This window comes from Octopus bimaculoides, chromosome 4 (genome assembly GCF_046866305.1).
Source record: "Octopus bimaculoides isolate indiv1 chromosome 4, ASM4686630v1, whole genome shotgun sequence".
Classification (NCBI taxonomy): domain Eukaryota; kingdom Metazoa; phylum Mollusca; class Cephalopoda; order Octopoda; family Octopodidae; genus Octopus; species Octopus bimaculoides.
In genome coordinates, this window is record NC_142931.1 from 19,813,591 (window position 1) to 19,836,621 (window position 23,031).

General features: G+C 34.8%; 1 protein-coding gene across 9 annotated transcripts in view; it reads right to left on the reverse strand.

The window, feature by feature from the left end:
- LOC106881484 (muscle-specific protein 300 kDa) overlaps window positions 1-23,031 on the reverse strand; it is an 815,448-nt gene that overhangs the window by 324,238 nt on the left and 468,179 nt on the right. For all 9 annotated transcript variants that reach the window (XM_089350452.1, XM_014931925.3, XM_089350453.1 and 6 more), the window contains 9 exons: window positions 22,490-22,654; window positions 18,317-18,643; window positions 15,436-15,576; window positions 13,707-13,871; window positions 10,636-10,962; window positions 7,183-7,335; window positions 4,829-4,993; window positions 2,899-3,225; window positions 1,786-1,941 (listed from right to left, as the gene is read on the reverse strand). In XM_089350452.1, coding sequence (XP_089206578.1) covers window positions 1,786-1,941; window positions 2,899-3,225; window positions 4,829-4,993; window positions 7,183-7,335; window positions 10,636-10,962; window positions 13,707-13,871; window positions 15,436-15,576; window positions 18,317-18,643; window positions 22,490-22,654 — 1,926 coding nt within the window. The remainder of the gene's footprint in view (window positions 1-1,785; window positions 1,942-2,898; window positions 3,226-4,828; window positions 4,994-7,182; window positions 7,336-10,635; window positions 10,963-13,706; window positions 13,872-15,435; window positions 15,577-18,316; window positions 18,644-22,489; window positions 22,655-23,031) is intronic.

Sequence of the window (23,031 nt, forward strand, 5' to 3'; positions counted from 1 at the left end):
TAATAAAAACAATTGTACATTGATATGAAGGGTTACTCCATATTTTTGTTGAGTACAATTCTTTTATACTTTGACACGAATAGTATTGACAGTGGTTTCAAAGTATTGGTTAGCTAAGCCATCATCAGATTATGATGCATTTAAGTTAATCTTGGCTTTATACATGAGTATATACACACATTTTATAATTCCCCACTTTCATATATATGCATAGGCCTAAAATAATATATTATAAAATACCTATGTTTGAAATAGAATTGCAGAAATATTTATGAACACATGAGCCACAAACTCTACCTCCATAAAACACAAATTTAAAACTTCTACATATTAATCAAATTGCTTATAGAACAAGGAAACCCCCAGAGAGAAATATATTGACCAACAGCCTTTGCACCTACCTACATCCGCTTGTGAATTTCAAAGCACAAGATAAATAAATTCCTATACTATCAACAACACCATGACATGCTTGACTAATAATCTCCACCTTCCAAAAACAAACAAGAAACACCCTAAGTAACATCAACAAGTAAAGAAACTTACTGACCACCTAAAACATACCACCTATTTACATTCTTTAAAAACTACATTATAAAAAAGCTGACACACCCAACTATTAAGTTTCTAAATGCTGGACTAAACTTTGAACTTTGACATTTACATTGTCAAAGCAAAAGATTAAATCCAATTAAACCAAAAATAGTTAAAACTCCCGCCTCCTCCTAACATCCTTTTTGTGAACTACTAAAAGACAATCCCATGACATGGAGCTGATACACCTAAATATACACACTTGTTTACAAAGTTCTACATCCATGAATGAAATATATAACAAAACTCCAAGTTTAATCAAAATTATATAGAGCCAAGATTAACTTAAATGCATGCCACAGTACAATGATAGCTTAGCTGGCCAAAACTTCGAAATCACTGTCAATACTATTCTTGTTAAAGAATATATATAGAGACTCACACATGCATGTGTATGTGTGTGTGTGTGCGCGCGCGCGCATGTGTGTGTGTGTGCATGTGTGTGTGTGTGTGTTATATGATTCTATTAGTTTGTCATCAATTTTAATTTGATACTTAGTCTTATCTGTTATGTTAGTATTCAAAGTCATTAACTTTTTTCCAATATGCTGTCCAATTTAATGTTCAAGGAATACCTGAGTCACCTTGATGATTTTGCCATCACTTCAGTCCACTCTGCTAAAAATGAGTCCTGCCATCAGCTAGGGGTTAACCCTGAGGTGGACTAATATCCTGTTCAAGAGGAAATCTTGGACTCCATTCACCCATCCATCCATGGTTCCTGGAAGGGGTGTAGGAGTAGAATACTCAGCCCCCTCCTCCATAAGACCCTCTCAGAAGCAACTGTTATTACACTTTCCAACTGATTCCCAAGTATGAGACTTTGAATATTATCCAACCATCTCATTCTTGGTGTACTCCTATGCCTCCTGCCAGTTGGCTTGACATGAAGAATCTATCTGCGATCCTTTTCTGTGATATTTTAATCACATGTCCATTGTACAAGAGCTGTGACCCCTCAATGTGGAGAAGTAGTGGCTTGGCCTGGAGATACCTCCTAACCTCTGAGCTGTGTATCCTGTTGAGAAATCCTATTCCAGAGATCCTGTACTCTAAACACACAAATCCTTTGAAAATCCGGGTGAGCTTCAATCACATGAGTCTATATACTTCAGATAGACATTTTCAGAATTTCCAACTCTCAGTTATACAGGTAAATCAATATGCTGTTTGAGAATGATGTTGACTTACCTGGCATCGGAGTCTTATTGCTTTGTAAGACTGTTGAAGTGGTCTGAGAGAATCTTTGTCTGTTGTACCATCAGCACTCAAGACTTCCAGTTGTGATAAGTTGTCCTCCAGATCACCAAACATGCTTTCATAAGAATCTATTTCACTGAGAATTAGCTAAGGACAAAGAGAAAAATGAAAAACAGATGAGAATTTAAACATCTACATTAAAATGATGAGTCTAGAAATCAAGGTAATTTGTTTGATTTGAGAATAAGTCAGGTTATGTGTGTGTGTGTGTTTATTAATCCACATATTTAATATACACAGGTTTTACATGCAAGCTACTATATATTTCATGGCTTTGCTAATTCAATAGTCAGATTATGTTGCATTTACTGTGTATTTTAAATGACATATAAGTGCCCATGGTCACAACATTACCCTCTGAATGTGATACCAGTTCATTGCAGGTCTACTTTTCTAAAGCTGAGTGAACTGGACCTATGTGAAATAAGTGTTTTGCTCAAGAACATAATGCACTGCCAGGTCCAGGAATCAAAACCATAATCTTGTGATCTTGAGTGTAACATCCTAACCACTAGGCCACATGCCTTCATTTTGAAATTGACTTTATGAAATTTAATTATGATAAGATTTCATAATTTACATATGATGAAATTTCAAAAGCCATGTGACTGATATTCAATGTATCACATGAGGTTCATTTAAAAATGTTTTGAAATTAACATCATCAGAAGACATCTTCTAAATGTGTATTAACCTGACAGCATCTAATTTCACTATTTTATACCATATGGGGAGCTGTTTTTACAACTTAAACACATCTGCTTCAATAAATTAGATAAACTGTTTTCGTGCGGGTGACACGTAAAAGCACCCACTACACTCTCTGAGTGGTTGGCGTTAGGAAGGGCATCCAGCTGTAGAAACTCTGCCAAATCAGACTGGAGCCTGGTGTTGCCATCCGGTTTCACCAGTCCTCAGTCAAATCGTCCAACCCATGCTAGCATGGAAAGCGGACGTTAAACGATGATGATGATGATGATGATGATATCCAAATTCCTTGAAACATTTTACAGATGTAAACATATAAAGATGTTGGAGACTCACCCTATATTTGTCAAGTTGAGCCCTTTTCTCAGGAAGTTGTGTATGAGCTTCTGGATCAAGTGAAAGAATCCTTTCCAAATCTGTTATCCATTTCACTAAAGTATCTTTAGTAACTTCGTAATCTTGCCATTTCTGTTGAGTGTTCTGTAAGTTAAAAGCACAGTCAGTTACCGTCTGGTTCAACTGCTTCCATTTTACATTCAATTCCTCCATTTTTTTCTCAATTTCTTTATTACCAACAGCAGATGTTGAAGGTTGAATTCTCTCTGCATAATCATGAACTTTGTTCACTTTATGAACTGCTTCATCCATGCCCGAAACGATGACCTGCAAAATAGCAAAATCATGTCTATAGTATAGGAAAGAAATGGAGAAGAAAGTAGGTAACAGAGAGAAAGAGAGAAGCAGCATAGAGAAAGAATAAAAGATTAGTTTATGAGAGAGAGAGATAGATGAAGATAGATAGAGAGACATATGTATGTATGCACACCCACACACCCACCCACACACACATATATATATATATATATATATATATATATATATATAAAACAGAGAGAGGAGGAACATTTTAAGTCGATGAAATAGACAATTAGGTAAAAAACACGACATAGAACAGAGAAACTGAATATAATAAAGAGAGAGAGGAGTTAAGATTGTTATGAAATAATATTTTTTTTACAAGTTTATGTATATGTTTTTTCATGACAATTATATAGCAACTTTTCTTTTATATTCTCCACCACTACTACCAGCATTTACCTTTTCTTTACAATTTTACATCCATACTCTATGATTACATGGTTTGAATAATTTTTTGCAAATTTGTTCATTTGTAAAATTTAGAAGCAATTTATTTTTACAATGAATCCATTTCCTAATTCTAACCATTTCCATCATGAAATATAATGTGGAATAATAAACGAAACTCTATATTCAAATAATTCAAATTAACAAGATTTCTGCTATTATTCGAATAAGTTTTTTTATTTTTCTTTCTCATTCACACCTTCGTGCATGTTTGAGAGATTTCAAATTTAAAACTGTAAAACTACAAATAACCCATTAAGAATTAGCAGCTAAAATGTTAAGCTCACCAGTTTGAGAGAGACAGCAACAGAAACAATTTCACTAATGGGAATCCAAACTCATCTTTATCACAATTGCCTAGCAAGGAATGGATAAATGGCTAAAATCCTGTTTATTCTGTCTCTCTCAAATCGGTACTTATAATATTTAATAACATTTAAAAACTCCTCATTTATTTCTAATTAGCCATCCAGTGAGTTGCTGTCTTACAGTTCTATTTCTGGGGAAAGCAGCAGGTGTACTGGATCTTAATTAAAGAATAGTAGAATTATCTGTATCTGAGAAGTGGACACTTTTGTCAACTAACCATTTTGTAATTGCACAATTAACTTATAATTCTAATGAGTTGATTGTGGTTTTAGATAACATTATAATAATGAATTAATTATATTACATCAACAATTTTCACCATAAATTTACCAATGTGTCTCATAACTTCTATAGATTAAAATCTGTTTAGAGATAATTCTTGATGTTAGTAAAAAGTCTTCTTGATGTCGGTAAAAATTTCCTTCCATGAAGAATATTCAGTATTTATTTGTGTATAAGTAACACTATTTAATATTCTATTTCAACCAAAAAAACTAGGGTGTGACTTATACTTGGGGCAAAGCTAAAACTATGAAGGGAAAAAATTTTGCATCAAGGTTTAATACTAAATTAGGAGTGAACACAGTATGTGTTGTGGTATTTTATGGATGAATAAAAGCAGCAAAAAGATGATATATTACAGCAGTTCTTGTTAAAGATTTCATCACATGATGAATATATGGGTTGTTGTATGTTATGGATGGACAAAAGCACCTAAAAGGATAATATATGATGATGTGGTGGGACTTACATTTAATGTTTTCAGTTTATCCTGTATTGAAACGCCATCTCCTTTAGTGTTATTACAGTCTTTAAGCTCATTTTCACAAGAGTTAATCCATTCAATGGTTGTCTGATAAGAATTCTCAAATATTTCGTGATCGTGGATATTCTCTGTCAGCTTAATAATTTCATTCTGGGGGAAATAAGTAAACATTTTGATAGCAAGAGCTAAGTATGCCAAATTCCACAAAAGATTCACATGTACACGCGCACACACATACACAGAGTAATGTAATGCAATCCCCCAAGTTTTCACAAAACCTTTCCATAAAAAACAGAACAAAACTTTCCAAAATATTCTACAGATAACACACTGGAATAATTTTCCATAATATTTGTAAAGACTTGATTGAGATTTGAAATCAATACATCTAGTAAATGGAATAATGCCAAATATATAGTGTGGCTAGAGTCTACACAAAGGAACTGTGCCTCCTTATGGTTTCTAGTTGGATATCAGTGTCAGTGGTACAACATAATAACTATTCATCTACTATGATCCCTTCCCTTGTACTTTAATTCTCATCTCCTAACATAAAGCTGTTCCCCATCTAATGTAACTCCACTCAGTTGAAGAGTGGAGTCTTGCAAGCTGCATGGGGACCTCGCTGGTGTTGGTACCATGTAGAAAACACCCAGTATACTTTGTAAAGGGATTGGCATTAAAAAAGACATCAAGACATTGAAACCATGCCAAAGCATACACTGGAGCATGATGCAGTCCTTGGAATCTATTGTATCCTGCCAAACTGTGCAAGCCATGCCAGCATGGAACATGGACTATTAAAATATGATGATAATGCTTTGGCCAACTGTGAATTGGATTCCTACATAGATTCTTATACAAAATGGTAATTTCTTATTTAAATGATTCGTTGCAAGTAATTGAAAGTCTTGTTATCAAATATTACTTCTAATTAAAAATGTTTCTTACTCCAAATTTGCTTTCACTGAAGAGTCAGTCACATTATCATAGATGTTTGAGTCCTGACCATTCGATCTTTTCTTAGATGATAGACAGAAATTCGAGGGAGATTTGACTGCTATTTCAAGCTCCTTGAGTGATCATGTAGACATTCCTTTGTCTGTTCATCTAGCAGTTAAGTCATAGATCAGCCTTCACTGAGCAGACTTATGATCGAATATGTTCCAACTATGACCATCCCATTTTTCCTTTTATTTTTGGGTACTGTGTGTCAAAAATTACATTATCTGATGTGCTCTTCTGTAATTTTTAAGACAACAGAATGTGGTTTTATGGAAATTTGGCTGCTATTTCTAGCGTTTTGAATTAACCGTGTAGAGATACACTTACTGATTTAATATAGAGAGGAGTATAAAGAGAGAACTGGGGATTGTGTTGTGATTTACAAGGCTTGAATTACAGGGAGCTTAAGTTTGAAGCCATTCGTGATCATAAGCTTAACGTGATCATAAGCTTAACGTGATCATAAACTTGACTTTTGATTATTGGAAGAAATGGAAGCCAATAAGAATAATAAGAAACAGTGAGTAACCTAAAGTGAATTTAGACAAGAATTTAGACAGGTAGAGGCATAGCTGTGTGATTAAGAAGTTCACTTGCCAACCACATAGTCCTACTGTGTGGCACAATGTCTTCTACTACAGCTCCTGACTAAAGCTTTGTGAGTGGATTTAGTAGACAGAGACTGAAAAAAGTTACGTGTCTGTATGTGTGTGTAGGCTTGCATGCACATGTATGCGTGCATGTTTGTGTTTCTTATCTCGATACCATGCAATTGATATAAAGAAGTGTCATTGCCATAGAAGCAGTGTCTACCATATCCAGTTGTCTGTAAAAACATATTCAACTGTGGTGAAATTTTATCGTGGTTAGAAACAAGTAAGAGCTGGCAACAAGAGGTGCATCCATCCTTGGAAAATCTACCTCAATGAATCCTGTCTGATCCACACAAGCATGGAAAAGTAGAATTTTAAAATGATGACTATCGCCAATGATGACAATGGTAAGAGATTGCTGGTTACTACCAATTTGTGGCATGACCAAGATTGCTTGTTCTTTATTTCTTTTGAACACACCTAAAGGATTTTTTAAATACTTATATTTAAGCCTTTAACATTGAAACCAGTTATATCCAACCCAAATATTCCATCTGTTTTATGCTCAAACTGGCCAGATCTAGCCTCTTACACCTACCCTATAATGTCATTCTAAAAATAAACAATCACATCACTAAAATATTGAAGCTACAAGATAATGCATGGTTGATTCAAAACAATTTGAATATATAACACATACAGCAGTACATTTGACAGAGTAATCGGAATACAAAGAAATACCTTGATGTTCGTTCTCTGACCATAATACTGTGATGATAATTGGTGAAGTTTGTGAGAGATCTTCAGATCATGATTTTTTTGTGCCACTTGTTCACCAAGTTCTTGAATTTTGTCCAAATTCTCTTTCTTCTGAGTCACTTCTTCAAGTAAGCCCTGAAAGTAGAAAAAGAAAAAAAGAAAAAAGCAATTAAATTTTTATTGAGATTAATTATTATTCACAAGACTTGATTATTGACATTGGTGTTATTAACTGTTGTGACTTTATTATTGACCTAAATAATGTGATTATCTTTTTTCTTGACCCCTAGGACACTTCAAGCTGGTTGCCCAGTTTCTATGATGTACATGTGACCGAGATCATAACATTGCTCCTAAACAGGATACCAGTACAACACAGAATTCAAGGCCATCAATTTTGAGGGGAGGAGACAAAGTGATTACATTGACACCTGGTATTTTATTTTTATTGACCCCAAAAGGATGAAAGGCAAAGTTCACCTCAGCAGGATTTGAACTCAGAATGTAAAGAACTGGAAGAGATACCACTAAGCATTTTGTCTGTCATGCTAATGATTCTGCTAAAGATACAATTATTGATGTAACTTAATTATTCATGTAACACTATTAATGTGACATCTGACATCGATGAGTTATTGTTGATATAACATTATTGATAAGGCATTATAATTGATGTGATGTTATTATTGATCTGGCATATTTGTGTCACAATATTATAGTGATAAAATTATTGATAAGGTATTATTTGTGATGAATTGATGTGACATTATTTGTGATATGACATCATTATTGTTGTTAAATTAGTATTGAAGACATTGTTAGTAATATGATGCTATCACTGGTATACCATTATTATGGCTATGATATAAAGATGGTGAGCTGGCAGAATCATTACTGTGCCAGACAAAGTACTTAGTGACATTTCTTCTGGCACTTTACATTCTGTGTTCTGCCAAAGCCAATTTTGTCTTTCATCCTTTTGGGGGTCAATAAAATAAGAACCAATTTGAGCACTGGGGTCAATGTACTCAACTAGCCCTTCCTAACAAAAATTTTTAGGCCTTGTGCCTCTAGTAGAAAGAATTATTATGGGTATGATATAAGGATGGCAAACTCACAGAATCATTAACGTGTCAAACAAAATACAAAGTACTGTTTCTTCCAGCTCTTTACATTTGAGTTCAAATTCCAATGAGGCTCTGACTTTGCTTTTCTTTTTTCAGGGGTTGATAAAATAATTACCAGTTGAACACTGGGGTTAATGTGTTTCAAAATTGCTTTCAAAATTGGTGGCTCTGCACCAAAATTTGAAATGATTATCACATGTCCAATGTAACAGTAGCAAACTGGCAGAATTATTAATGTGGCAGACAAAATGCTTAGAAGCATTTCTTCAGGCTCTTTATGTTCTGAATTCAAATGCTACCAAAGTAAACTTTGCTTTTCATTCTTTTCAGGTCAATAAAATAACTACCAGTTGAGCGCTAGGGGTTGATGCAATCAACTGCCTCCTTCCAAAATTACTGGCCTTGTGCCAAGATTTGAAACTATTATTATGGGTATGATATAATTATTGATGTTATTAACTTTATCATGTGTGTTCTTGGTGTGGTAGGAAAAGCCTGAATGTAATCTTTACTGAATTCCTGTTAAAGAGATAATGAACCACACACGAAGAAAATGAAGATGAAATACTATAAGTAGACAACTGATCATGTTGCAGCTTTGTAGTCAAGTGTGTTTATGACCCATTGTTAATGGTGCTACCCATAGCTTTGTTTATTTCTGATTTTTTTAATAGAAAAAAAAAGAGGAATTTTTGCAACGAAACAAGCAAATAACAAACCCTGCATTTTGTCTAGTAAATGAACAAGACCTAAGCTCTTTGCAGTTGAGGAAATTATTGATGACATTTATTCTTTGGATGAAGAGTTTACTCTTATGTAGACAATGAGAGTAATTTGAACAATCAAACTGGTGAAAGTGATGAGAAAAGTAGCAGCTGAGGTGAACAAATAAGTTAGTTGAGAGATAGGCCTATTATTGTTACTTTCCAGAATTATTTTGTGATTTTGTCCATTTAGTTTGCCTGCAATTGTTACTCTTGTGTTGTATATGCAACTATTTATTTTTTGCTTGGGAGCCCAGGTGGAGGGTAAAGTTAAACACAGAGGCCTAAGTCTGAGAGGGTTAAATACAGAGGTTATGTTATAGGTAAATAGATTAAATTATAAAAATGTTGGTGACATTTTGAAAATAGAGCCTTCATTATAAATATTGAATGCATATTAATGTTTATTATTGATAATAAGGGCCATATTATGAACATAATAGGTTTGTTGAAGGCATGAATCTAAAGTTAGAGAATTAAATAAGTAAATAATAAATACAATAAGAGAAATCATTCCTGTCACCAACAGAAGGAGGCAAACATTTAATTTGTACTATGACATTTTAATTAAAGAGCTTTAATCCACATTTATTTGACATTTTATGAGACTACATTACTTAAAACAATATCTTGTTTTCTTAATACTAAATGGTAACTTTAAGATAATTTACAGTATGACTTGCCAAGTGACAGCTTTCCAAATAATATCAGAACATAATCTAGTGAGTTTTCAGACTAAGTAGAAGAAATTAACACTTTTATTAATTGTGTTGAAACAAATTTTAGTTTTCTGGACTATCTTTTGCTCTTTCATGAGTTTACATTTAAAAGTATATATATTTTTTTTTTGGCTTGGTTGCCAACATCTTTATGGTGCCATAGAGTCGAAGATATTCTGTGTTGACAAAAGATAGTAGAAATAACTCAAAGAGTGAAAATGTTTTATGCCATGAAGAAGTACATCTAACATTTAGGGTAGAACCTTTTGTTCTCCCTCCCAGCTCAGTTATTCCAAATATGTTTGATTTTGGCATTCCTTTTATTTTCTCCTTTCTCTGACTGTTGCCACCTTCTTCTATTAACATTCCTTACCTTTTCTTTCTCCCTCAGATCTCTCATCTCTCTCTTTCTCTAATCCCAGTTTGTATTTAATTCAACATGCCTACTCAGAGGGATTCAACACAAAACCAGAATATCTGCAAACCAAATCCACAATTTGCAAAACTTATTAAAATATACACTACTAACTGAAAAATGCAATTGGTAAGTGCAGTGATAAATCAATTATAATACTGTTATTATTACTAAACTAAGGTGTATTTATATTCTGTGCTGCACACCTATCAAACCCAGCCAGTACAGAAAAATTAATGTTACAATGATGATGATAAGATATATATATATATAGTCTCAGTTTTCTGGTGAAGTTTTTTCAATTGAATACGCTGACTCATGTCTGTTAAATCAAGAAAGCATATTCATCTTCAGACATTTGAATTAAAATTAAACAAAATGAATGGAGAACAAACCAAATATATTTTTACCTTAATTTCCTCAAGCTGTGCCTGCTTTTCTTCAATGTTATCTCCAAGTTTCATAAGAGAATTCACACGTACTTCCAAGTTGTTACACCATGACAAAAATTTATTGTATTCTTCATCAAAGTTTTCCCAGTTTGAAATAAGGTCATTCAGATTTTGTTCAGCTTTATTAAAAGAATCAGAAAACATGTTCCAATTTTGGTTAAGGATATTCATTTCCTCCTTGATCACTGCTTGTCCTTGTGGAGAGGTGTTTTCACAGACTCTATCAGCAAGTTGACTGCAGTCAGAAACCAGTTGTTTCCCAGAGTTAACGTCTCCTTGCAGTTTCTGAAATGAAATTTATTAAAAGCTATAGGAAAAGGTTTCATTATGTTACATAAATTAGCAATTGTAAAGCTTCATTGCTGAGAGAATCAATATTCTAATTATTTTAAGAAACCATAATCATTTAAATTACTCTTACTTTCATTTCCAAGTCAACCAAAGATTTGAGAGTAGACTTGATAAACGGAAACTGAAAGAAAACCTTCGCACGCATGTGAGTGTGAGTGTGTGTGTGTGTGTGTGTGTGTGTGTGTGTGTGTGTGTGTGTGTGTGTGTGTGCGTATGTGTGTGTAGATACACACTATTCTACAAGGTTTTTTTACCCAAATCTCACTTAACTATATACATACATACATATATATATACATGTGTGTATATGTATTTGTACATGTGTGTTTAGTGGAGGCGCAATGGCCCAGTGGTTAGGGCAGCAGACTCGCGGTCATAGGATCACGGTTTCGATTCCCAGACCGGGCATTGCGAGTGTTTATTGAGCGAAAACACTTAAAGCTCCACGAGGTTCCGGCAGGGGATGGTGGCGAACCCTGCTGTACTCTTTCACCACAACTTTCTCTCACTCTTACTTCCTGTTTCTGTTGTGCCTGTAATTCAAAGGGTCAGCCTTGTCACACTATGTCACGCTGAATATCCCCGAGAACTATGTTAAGGGTACATGTGTCTGTGGAGTACTCAGCCACTTGCACGCTAATTTCACAAGCAGGCTGTTCCGTTGATCGGATCAACTGGAACCCTCAACGTCGTAAGTGACGGAGTGCTAACAACATGTGTGTTTGAGTTTGTGTCCCCTTGCCTTGATATTGCATGATAGCTGTAAGCAATTGTCACCATCATCCAAGCAGAGCCCTTTGCTTCCAATCTCCCATGGAAACATCTGGTTATATTATCTTACTTGAAATTGGGTGAAGGTTGATAACAGGGAGAGCATCCAGCAAATAGAAACTCTTTCTCAACCAATTCCTTCCAATGCAGGTGAACATGATAATGATGATGATGATGATGATGATAAGGAGGAGGAGAGAAGGGGAGGAGGAGAGAAGGAGGGAGGAGAGAAGGGGAGGATTATGATGATGGTGGTGGTGGTGGCAGTGGTGGTGGCTGTGGTAGTGAAAGGTTTTGCTTGAATTTGTGAAACATTGCCATTTTCAATTTCAAGATAATGGAAGAGAACTAACACACGATTGGACATTAGACATGTCACTGTTGTTCAGGTATTTGAAATTTATATACCAACTAATTAATTATGTAAATATTATTAGAGTAATCAAATGAATATATTTAAAAGTAAAACCATAGCAAGAAATCAAAATATAGTCTGGGTTTTAATGATTTATTAAAACTTGTATGATCTTTTTATGTAAACCCATTTTCGTATTCTTGTATTTTGCCCTAAGCACAGGTGTGGCTGTGTGGTTGAGAAGTTTGCTACCCAACTACATGGTTATAGGTTCATTCCCCACTGTGTGGCCTCTAGGACAATTATCTTCTATTATAGCCCTGGGTTGACCAAAACTTTATGAGTTAATTTGGTAGGCATCAAACTGGAAGAAGCTCATCACACACACACACACTCATATATGTATGCGCTTTAAGGACTGTGTCAAGTCCTCATTAAAGGCCTGTGATATGCAGGACACTGACTGGGAGAACAATGCCTGTCATCGCCACGGATAGAGGAGGCAGGTTAAGGAGGGGATCGACACTTTTGAGAGAGCACGTATACAGCATGAAGAATATAAGTGAGCTGCGTGAAAGCGCACGGCTCGTATAGTGAATGGAGAAAGCTTGGTTTGCAATGTTTGAAGTCGTGTATGCTTGTCAAGAGAAGGGCTCATTAGCCACCAACGGAGCCGCAAATGCAAAATATAAATTAGTCCTAGAGCGCACAATGTTCCTGAAGGTCGACAAGAGTCTTCCTCGGTCACGAGTGGACGGCCATCATCATGTATGTATGTATGTGAGTGTGTGTATAGGTTTGAGTCTCCTTGTCATGACATCATGTAATTGTTGTAAAGGAATGTAATTCAATTTTCTGTGCAAACATATCTGGTTATGGGAGAAATATTACTTTGTTTGGAAACAGACAAGAGTTGGTGACAAGAAAGGCATCCAACCAAAGAGAATCTACCTAGGTGAAACACTATCTGACTCATTCGAGCATGGAAAAGTGGACATCAAAACAATTATGAAAAACGATGATATTGTCCTCAATTAGTAGGAACCTTGTGACCAATACAAGACCTCATCATTATCATTGGTATTACTGCTGTCATTACTAAGACTGCCATTGCTACTGATGCTGCTACCACCATCACTGTCATCATCATCATCATTCTCACTATGATACTGATATTTTATTGGCAATAACAATCATGAATTTCATTCGAATCTTCATTTAAGTGAAGTTAGGGCTTGTTAAATAAAAACACATTTTTCTTCCTGTCACAATATGAAGACATTGTACGTGATAATCATCACCTGTCTGACTTTAGTACCTCTTGAAAGTGATGTCTTATAATGTTGACAGACATATAAATCTTCACAGAATTCCTTGGGGAAAATCTCACAACATTCTTATCAATTTCCTGCAGTTCTCAATGAAACAGCACACACACAGAAGCCCATACACACACACACACACATGCGTACAAACATACAAGCAATCATGCATAAACATACAGTAGGTTTAATATGTGAAACTGAGAAAGTTATATCAATAATGGTGTTACCTTAAACATCAATTTCCTTTCTTGAACGACTTGAATATCTCCTTTGGGGTTATTAATTTGATTCAAATGGTGTCTGGAATTGTTGAGCCACTCTAGGCTACTTGTATAACACTGGCGGTAGTCATTGTGAGTTTTAACCATTTCTTCAAGGTGGCCAACAATTTCCTATTAGGGTAAATTTACAGAAAACATAACACCACAAAGTGATCTTGTAATTTAAAAGGTTTTACATGCAAACCAATAAAGGCAATCTTTATAAATCTAATATAACTTTATATAAATCTAATGAATTGTGACAAAACACTACAGTGATTAACATATTCACATTCAAATCTGCCAGAACATATCAACACATTAACCTTCATGGTCTGTTATCGAAACTTACCAGTGATGCTATGTATTTTGTGCAGTCACACTGTATACAATTTAATTATAAGGAAATATAATTTCTTTTGCATTTTTACAATATTTCATAATTAAACTTTAATATTAATCACTCATGTTATTTGAATATCCTTGAAACCATGTCAACGATACAGAATAAAATATTTTCTCAAATTATGAAAATGTACAACTTGTGGTGCATGTGGTGATTCATGAAGTCTGCAGTCTACCACCAGTGGTACATGTGGCAGTTAATGTGTTAAGAAAAAACATGTAAGTCACTGTTTTCATTCTAGCTGTTTTTGTGCCTCAGGTAAAAATTTAATATAGGTTTTACATGAATCTAAGAACTGTGATAATACATTCAGTAAATAGTTAGAAATAAAAAGAAATTAAGAAAGAAAACCAAAACAAGCGAAACAACAATAATGTCCAAATATGGCAGAAGCAAAATGGTCAAATGGATATTGCAGAAGCTTCCTTATGATTTGGTCAGTCTGCCATGAACCCCTCACACTCCTAAGTTCAGAGCTCAACCTAGTTTCCATGATGACCCAGATTACCACACTCACACATGAATGGAATACTGGTTTTGTAGCAGAGTTAACTTCCCAGCTACTGCTGGAAGTTATTTAGCAGCTGAGTGAACTGAAACAATGTGAAATAAAGTGTTCTGCTCAAGAACACAACATTCTGCCCAGTCTGGGAATCAAAACCGCAATCTTAGATTCAACAGTTCAACACTGTAACCACTTGGCCATGCTCCTTCACTTGACCAAAATACTAATTCATTTTCCTTCCTTTTAAGCATTTAAGCTAATACAGTATTCGTTAAACATTGACCCTCTTGTGTTGTCTTTTTTTTTTTTTTTTGATTTTATCATTCATTGCATTTGCATTATTAAATTAAACACAATTTAGGAATAGATAGTAGATTCTCTAAGAATGTTACGAGTGAAAAGTAAGTGTTTTATATAAAGCAAGAAGAATCACTCATCTACTTCACACCATGACACTGGAGCTAAATATTTATTTATAAATATGTTTGTTATGAAGATAGCTTAATGGGTTAGAGACAAATGCTGTCCTATTTGTTCATTTATAATTTAAATTCTGCAGTTACCATAATTTCAGTGTTGTGCAACGCTAAGTTTGACAGACAGTCGGTCATATTTAGAGTGTTGTGATCGTAAGTGGGCACCAGACAACTTCTCAAAGTTGTTCTATGACAACTACAACAGCAACTTTCATGGACACACATACAGCAAATCTTAAGTCAGGTGATGCAGAGAGAAAAACAACAACAACAACAACAACAACAACAACAAATGAATTAAATACTTACTTGACTCTCCTCCAACAAAGACTTATACAAAATATTGGTGTCATTAACGGAATCTTTAGCCATTTGAACTTTGACACTTTCTGCTTTGGTTTCTAATTTCTTAAGGTTGCTCTTTTGAGACAACAGTTCGTGCTGGATGGTCTGGAAGAAAGACAGAGTTGTATCTGTGAACCACAGTGTATCTGTGCTTGACGGTATCTTTTGTAATTCAATCTATTCACATGAACTCCGAGTCTGACTGTGTCTGCATTTATATGCATAGTAATATGGATGTTGCTTGTATGTGCATATAAATGTATATGAGTGAACACATGTGTGTGCATATATATATATATAAAGACAATGTATGTTAAATGATATTTATCTCTCACTGGCTGGGGTATTTTTTTTTTGATGATCCTACCTTAATTGAACAGTAAACTATATACATATATACATACACACACACGTGTGTGTATGTGTGCGCGTATGAGTGAATATATGTCAGTGTGTTTATTGCTTGACTGTCTGAATGTGTTTGAATATGTATAATTAAAAAAAATGCTTGGGCGTGTATACCTTGTTTCCATTTGAGAATTTGGATTTTGTTTTCTGTTTTGTATGTGGGTGTATATATGTTTGTGAAGGAAACAAAGAGTATAAAAGAAAAAAATTTAAACAAGATAATTGATAAAATAGTGAAAAGTGGGAAAATAAAAATGGCATAAAGGGTGGATTGATGTAGGCAACAACCTGACTAACAGGTTCCAACATATAAAAGTGTTTACAAAGTAAAGCATACATCTGAAATACTGTCAGCAACAGCATGGAGAAAAATAGAAAAAAGATACACCAGAGAAAAGCAATAACAGCTTGACAGGATATTGGAGTTGGTAGGGTTAGTAATTAACTTGAGCAAGATAACATTTAGGTAAAGAATTGGTTTGGATCAATACAAGGAGGTCTGACTATCATACTGATGTTAACAGTGTAGCTAGAAAAGAAATACTAAGAAGAGAGTTAAGAACTTTTATCTAATCATTATAAACTCGGAATATTTGACTGAATCAAAACATTGTTCTGCTTAGGCATAGAAAGCTGGTTTGTAATACTTGTCAAGACTTGCTCCATAAAAATAGATAAGGGTAAATGACTGAGAATTAATAAATAAATAAATAAATAAATAAATACAAGCATCCCCCACAATACAGAAGTATGGAATTCCTCAAAATTCTTGCTGTAATGTGGGAGTTCAATAACACAAAATGTCTCATGAGTCATTGAACATAGGCATAGGCTCAGAAGCAGGGGATGTGAGCCCTAAAGTTTTTGTGGGATAATGAAAATGCTTTGGACATACTTCTGAAAATCTTCATGCCAAAACAAATGATCTTAGAAACACTTTTGGACTAATTTGAAACATTACTTTGCCATTACTGGATTTATCTAATATGATTGATCTACAAATATAATAATCATTATTATTATTACACCTATGTTTAAATGTGGTGGCCTGGCGGAATTGTTGGCATGCTGGGCAAAGTGCCAAGCAGCATTTCATCCATCCTTACATTCTCAGATGAAATTCTGCCAAGGTCAACTTTGTTTTTCATCCTTTTGGGGTCGATAAAATAAGTACCAGTTGAGCACTGGGGTTGATGTAATCAACTTACCCCTCCCCAAACTTATTTGCCTTGTGCCAAAATTTGGAATCAACATTATTATACCTATGTTTGTTTTCATATTAAGACTGAAAAAAAATCAACCTTGTTTGTAAAAGACCTGGGTTTTCACACCCTAAGGAGATTTCGTTTCCACACTTATGAAAATGGGGTCTCATCAACTCCTTATTTATTGGCTCCCATGTAACAGTGAAGTATGTTAATGGGAAAACAGTTTGTGCATTATGAAAAAATCTGCATTGTAACAATACTTTTAGGAGAGCAAATCTTCCATATATTGCATCAATTTAGAGCTCTGTGGTTATAGCATCAGGTTCACAATCGTGGGGTTGTGAATTCGATCCTCGGACTGGGCTGTGTGTTATGTTATTGAGCAAAACACTTTATTTCACATTGCTCCAGTCCACTCAGCTGTAGAAATGAGTTGCAACATCACTGGTGTCAAACTGTATCGGTCTTTGCCTTTCCCTTGGACAACATCGATGGCATGGAGAGACGAGGCTGCTATGCATGGGCAACTACTGGTCTCCCAAAAACAACCGTGCCCAGACTTGTGCCTATAAATACATGCATACCAGTCACCCCTTTCCATGCCACCGATGTTGTCCAGGGGAAAGACAAAGCCTGATACAACTTGGTACCAGTGATGTTGCAACTCATCTCTACAGTCGAGTGAACTGGAGCAATGTGAAATAAAATGTCTTGCCCAAGAACACGACAGAGCGCCTGGTCCAAGATTTGAACTCACAACCTTGTGACTGTGAGCCCAACACTTTAACCTGAGCCATACACTTTCAAACACACACACATACATACATACAGGTATTTATGTATATATGCACAAAAGGTTTCTACACTGTCTCAGTCAAATTCCACTTTCAAGGTATTTGGTGGTAATTTTTAAGGCTATGGTAAAAGCCATTTGTTTAACTTGCCACACAATAGGATTGAACTCAGGATCACATGGTGGCAAAATAAACTTGTTAACCACAAAGCCAGGCTTCTGCATATTTTCACATTCAGAATCTCAGCTACACATTTTCTGATGATAAGATATGAAGTGCTTATTGCTTATTAATTCTCTGTTTTGCAGCTACTAACATCAACTCTCAACAGTACTGATTATGTACTGTGCATATAAATATAAAGACCAAAATATACAATAAATATATAAATATATAAATATCTGAATAAGATAAATAGAATAAATGCAAATTTACTTTATGTCTTTCTAAACAGGAACATTTTTCTGCAAGATCAGACTTCTGTCCAGCAGCAAGCTGTAGTCGGTTTTGAATGTCTTGGAGCACACCGGTCACTTGTTCATTGGCGTCTTCAAATTGCTCCCAATTTGCAATACAATTTTCTTGTATCTGTTTGGCCTGGGTAAGTTTGACCAAGAATACATCAAAATTGGTTTTGCAATTTTCACATTTCTGTCGAATGGTTTTGCTGCCAGCGGAATTTGTGTTTTGCAATGTCTTGTCAGCAGAATCTAACATTTTCTGTAATTTGGTATAACCAGTGTCTTTACAAACTTCCAGATCCTGTAAATAACCAATACACAACTCATATTGAATAACACGTAAATAATATCAATGATGATGATGATGATGGGGTGGGAAAGTTGTGATGGTGGTGGTGATAATGATAATGCTGCAGATGATGATAAATATTGGTGAGGATAATGATGATGATATCAACCAGAGATGATAAAGATGTTGATAAATATTGATTTATTTCAAAACTAATGATTCTTTAAAGACAACAAAAAGGAAAAGAAAGAGCATAATACAATAAGGATGTTGGTTCTTCATTAAATATAAAGCTAAGAGTTATGGCACTGGATGAATGCTAAGCTGTGGCAATCAAGCCTTTCTAAGAAGCTGTCAGAAAGTAAGATGATTCCAATAAAAATCAAAAACCAAACCAGAGAAAAGAGGGGAAACAAGGAATTTTGTTTTAGTAATTAACCAGAGAAAGGTAGTGAGCTAGCAGAATTGTTAGTGTATCAGACGAAGTGGTTAATGGCCTTTCTTTTAGTTCCTTATGTTCTGAGTTCAAATTCTGCCAAGGTCAGTTTTGCCTTTCTTCCTTTCAGGTTTAATAAATTAAGTACCAGCTAAGCATTGAGATCAAGAGAAATAAGTTACACCCTCCTTCTAAAATTACTTGTCTTGTGTCAAAATTTGAAGGAAAAACTTTGGGTATGGCTATTCTGTGCCCTTCCGGGCTGGCAAGATTGGTGAAAGAAACACAAAGAAAGAAATGAAAACAAAGCCAAAAAACGAAATCCACTATCTTGAAGTGTTTGGAAGAACTTACTGGATCACGTGCAATTCTTAGTCCTTAGTCAGTTATGAATCAAATGTGAATAATGTTTATTAAGGTGACATGTAATAAGACTGTGCTACTTCTATCACAATTCTATAACACATTTCAGATAAGTATTTTAATAATATATTATGAAATTATTTTAATTTTAATAATGTGAACAGCCACATATCTCGTCTACAACAAGATACATAGTCTGACCTCTTCTTTCCTGAATTAACCTCTTATTAACTAGTATAAAGCTTCCTCACTCTCTACTGCAGTCTCGCTCAGTAAAAGGACCAAGTCTCACCTAGTCTTGCAAGCTACATGGTGACCTCACTAGTGCTGGTGCTACAAAAACAGCATTTAGTACATTATGTAAAGTGGTTGTCATTAGGAAGGGTATTCTGCTGTTCTGCCAGAGCAGAGATTGGAGCATGCTGTGGTCCTTCATGTGGCTCTCTGGTCTATTTGATCCTGTTAAACTGTCAAACTCATGCCAGCAAGGAAGATGGATGATAACAGATAAATGAAGAAACAAAAGATATCCAAAACAATAGGTATATTGGAATTCAAGCAGTGCAATGATGGCATTGAGTACTTTATGCCTGGAAAATAAGCATTAACATGCATTAGCCAGATGAGATTGTGAAAGCAGAAGATAAATGGATGAGAAGGTTAACCATCATGAGAGAAAGAAAGAGGGATAGAGGAGGGCAGAGAGAAAGAGAGAGAGAGAGAGAAAGAAAGAAAGAAAGAAAGAAAGAAAGAAAGATAAAAGGAGATACTTGAGAAAATATTAAGTTCTAACATGGATGTTAACCTTACAATTTTTAGAGAACAGGAAATAGGAATTTCCAATATCCATACTTTACTCAAAATTATAAGTAATTTCAATAAAATGAAAAGGTTCCACTGCAGAATTGAAATTGGATAATGAAGACAGCTTTTCATTATCCTGTTTTGAACTTAATACTATTCCAAGGTGCTCGCCACAATTTGGGATAATAATGGAAATGTAGGATGCCAAATGGATCTGAAGTTATGGAAATTGGCCAGTCATCGGTAGGTGAAGAAGCATCAACTCATATATAAGAAGCTGAATCAAACAGTCTGGCATGAATAGGAAGATTTCTGACATGTGGGTGATTTGATAGAGGGTTAGATAGGACTGCAGAAATATAATAGAGAAAATGCACATCTCATTGAGAAGAAGAAGAAGAAGAAGAAGAAGAAGAAGAAGAAGAAGAAGAAGAAGAAGAAGAAGAAGAAGGAGGAGGAGGAGGAGGAGGAGGAGGAGGAGGAGGAGGGGAGGGGGAGGAGAAGAAGGTAAGAAGAAGAAATGAAAAGAAGCACAACATCAACGACAATAACAACGGAGATCCATGACACACACACACACACATATATATAACTATATCAATGTCATGATCAGTGAAATACAAAACCAGTCAACTAGCATAATATTCTATCCTTTAAAATATATTAAAACTATATGAATTGTGTGCATTTTCCTGCATTTATTATATATATATATATATATATATATATATATATATATATATATGCAAATCATTTGTCTTACCATCCCAGTTGTATTCTTCTGGAACGTGGACATGTTATGAAAGATATTTCAAATTGTTAGAATAATTCCACCAAAAATTCCTTCTTCACATTTTAAACATTAAATGGAGTTCTTTTATTCCAAACACAGATGTCCTTGCATTTGCAGGCATCACCTCAATTAAAGCTATGATTTTCAAAAACCAAATGAGATGGTGTGGCCATATTGTTCAAATGGCAGATGAATGCACACCCAAACAGCTGTTTTATGGTGAGCTTGCAGAGGTGAAACGCCTTCAGTGTAAACCTAAAAAAAGGTTTAAGAATGGCATAAGGACTACCATGAAGTCACTTGGAATGGATCCAGGACATAGAAACCCTTGCTTCAGATCGAGCTGGAAGGTGAACAAAAGCGTGGAGTGGAGTGAAAGCGTTTGAAGAGGCCAGGATAATGCATGCAAGACTCAAGAGAAATTTAAAGAAGAATGTTACAATTTAGAAGGTGAATCACAATGACCTTCTTGTATGCACTGTTTGTGACAGACTATGCCTTTGTTTGGCTGGGTTCAAATCTCATTTGCGAACCCATGGAAAACGAACTCCCATCAAATGTAAATGAACAATCTGGTATGTTTATTTTAATGGCCTACTAATGTATACAGTGCATTTCTCTGTCCTAGGTGTCAGGAAGACACTCAGAAAGAAATGGAAATAGAATTGAAAGAAGATGATAATGAAAATAATAATAATAATAATAATAATAATAATAATAATAATAATAATAATAATGTGCCATGTCAGCAGCACCCATGTTGGGTGTCACATAAGGAGCACCCATATAGGCAGCTGTACCAGTGCCATGTAACAAGCACTTGTGCCTACATCACCTAACAAGCACACTTGTCAATGTCATGTGAGACGCACCCATGCTGGTGGTGCCACATAAAAAGCACCCGGTGCACTCTCTACAGTGGTTGGCATTAGGAAGGGTGTCCAGCTATAGATACCATGCCAAGAAAGACTGGAGCCTGATGCAGCCCTCCAGCTTGCCAATTCTTGTCAAACTATCCAACCCAGGCCAGTAGGGAAAACAGACATTAAATAATGATGATGATGATGATGATAATGAAGATGATAATAATGATGATGATGATGAAGATGATGATGACGATGATGATGATGATTGCATTAAATCATGATAATTATGATGATATACCTAAACACATACAAGAAACGAAATCATTGAAGAAGACAAAAGACTTCATCTTCAGATAGATGGCAATACATGATACGGAGGTGGGTGCATAGATTACCGAGTGAGTCTAAGCTAGACGAGGAACATATCAATGGCAATGCCAATGACAATAAAACAATGATGATAAATATCTTTCAACAAATCAAAACTAATTTTTTCTAAGATACCCCACCAAAAACAAAAACAACAAAAAAAAAGAACAAAAAACAATCAACACAAAAAACAAAAAAAGAAAGCAAAATAGAAAATGTATTCTTACAGCAATAACTGCTAAATTGTGTTTGGCCAATTCTTTGGTGATTTTAGAATCAGACAGTGGTTCCAGCTTTTGCATAATATTATTCAGCCATTCTTCATACTCAGAGACAGATTTGTCGTAGACTTCATGATGATAAACAACCAGTTCCAGGGTTTTCACCGATTCCTGAAAGAAGTACATTATAACATACATTCATACACATATACATATTACAAACGTGTGTGTGTATGTGTGTGTGCACGCATGTGTGTATAATAGATACGTATATACATATATTATGCACACACACACATGTGATATATATATGATTGATATGCCAGCATGAGAAATAGATGTTAAAGGATGATGATGATATATGTATGTATGTATATATGTATGTATGTATGTATATGTATATATATATATATATATATATATATATATATATATATATATATATATATATATATACATATATATATATATATGGATTCGGGTATCTTTGAATAAACTGATATCCACATGTCAATTTCTTCATTTTCTTCCTTTTCTTATTCATATAT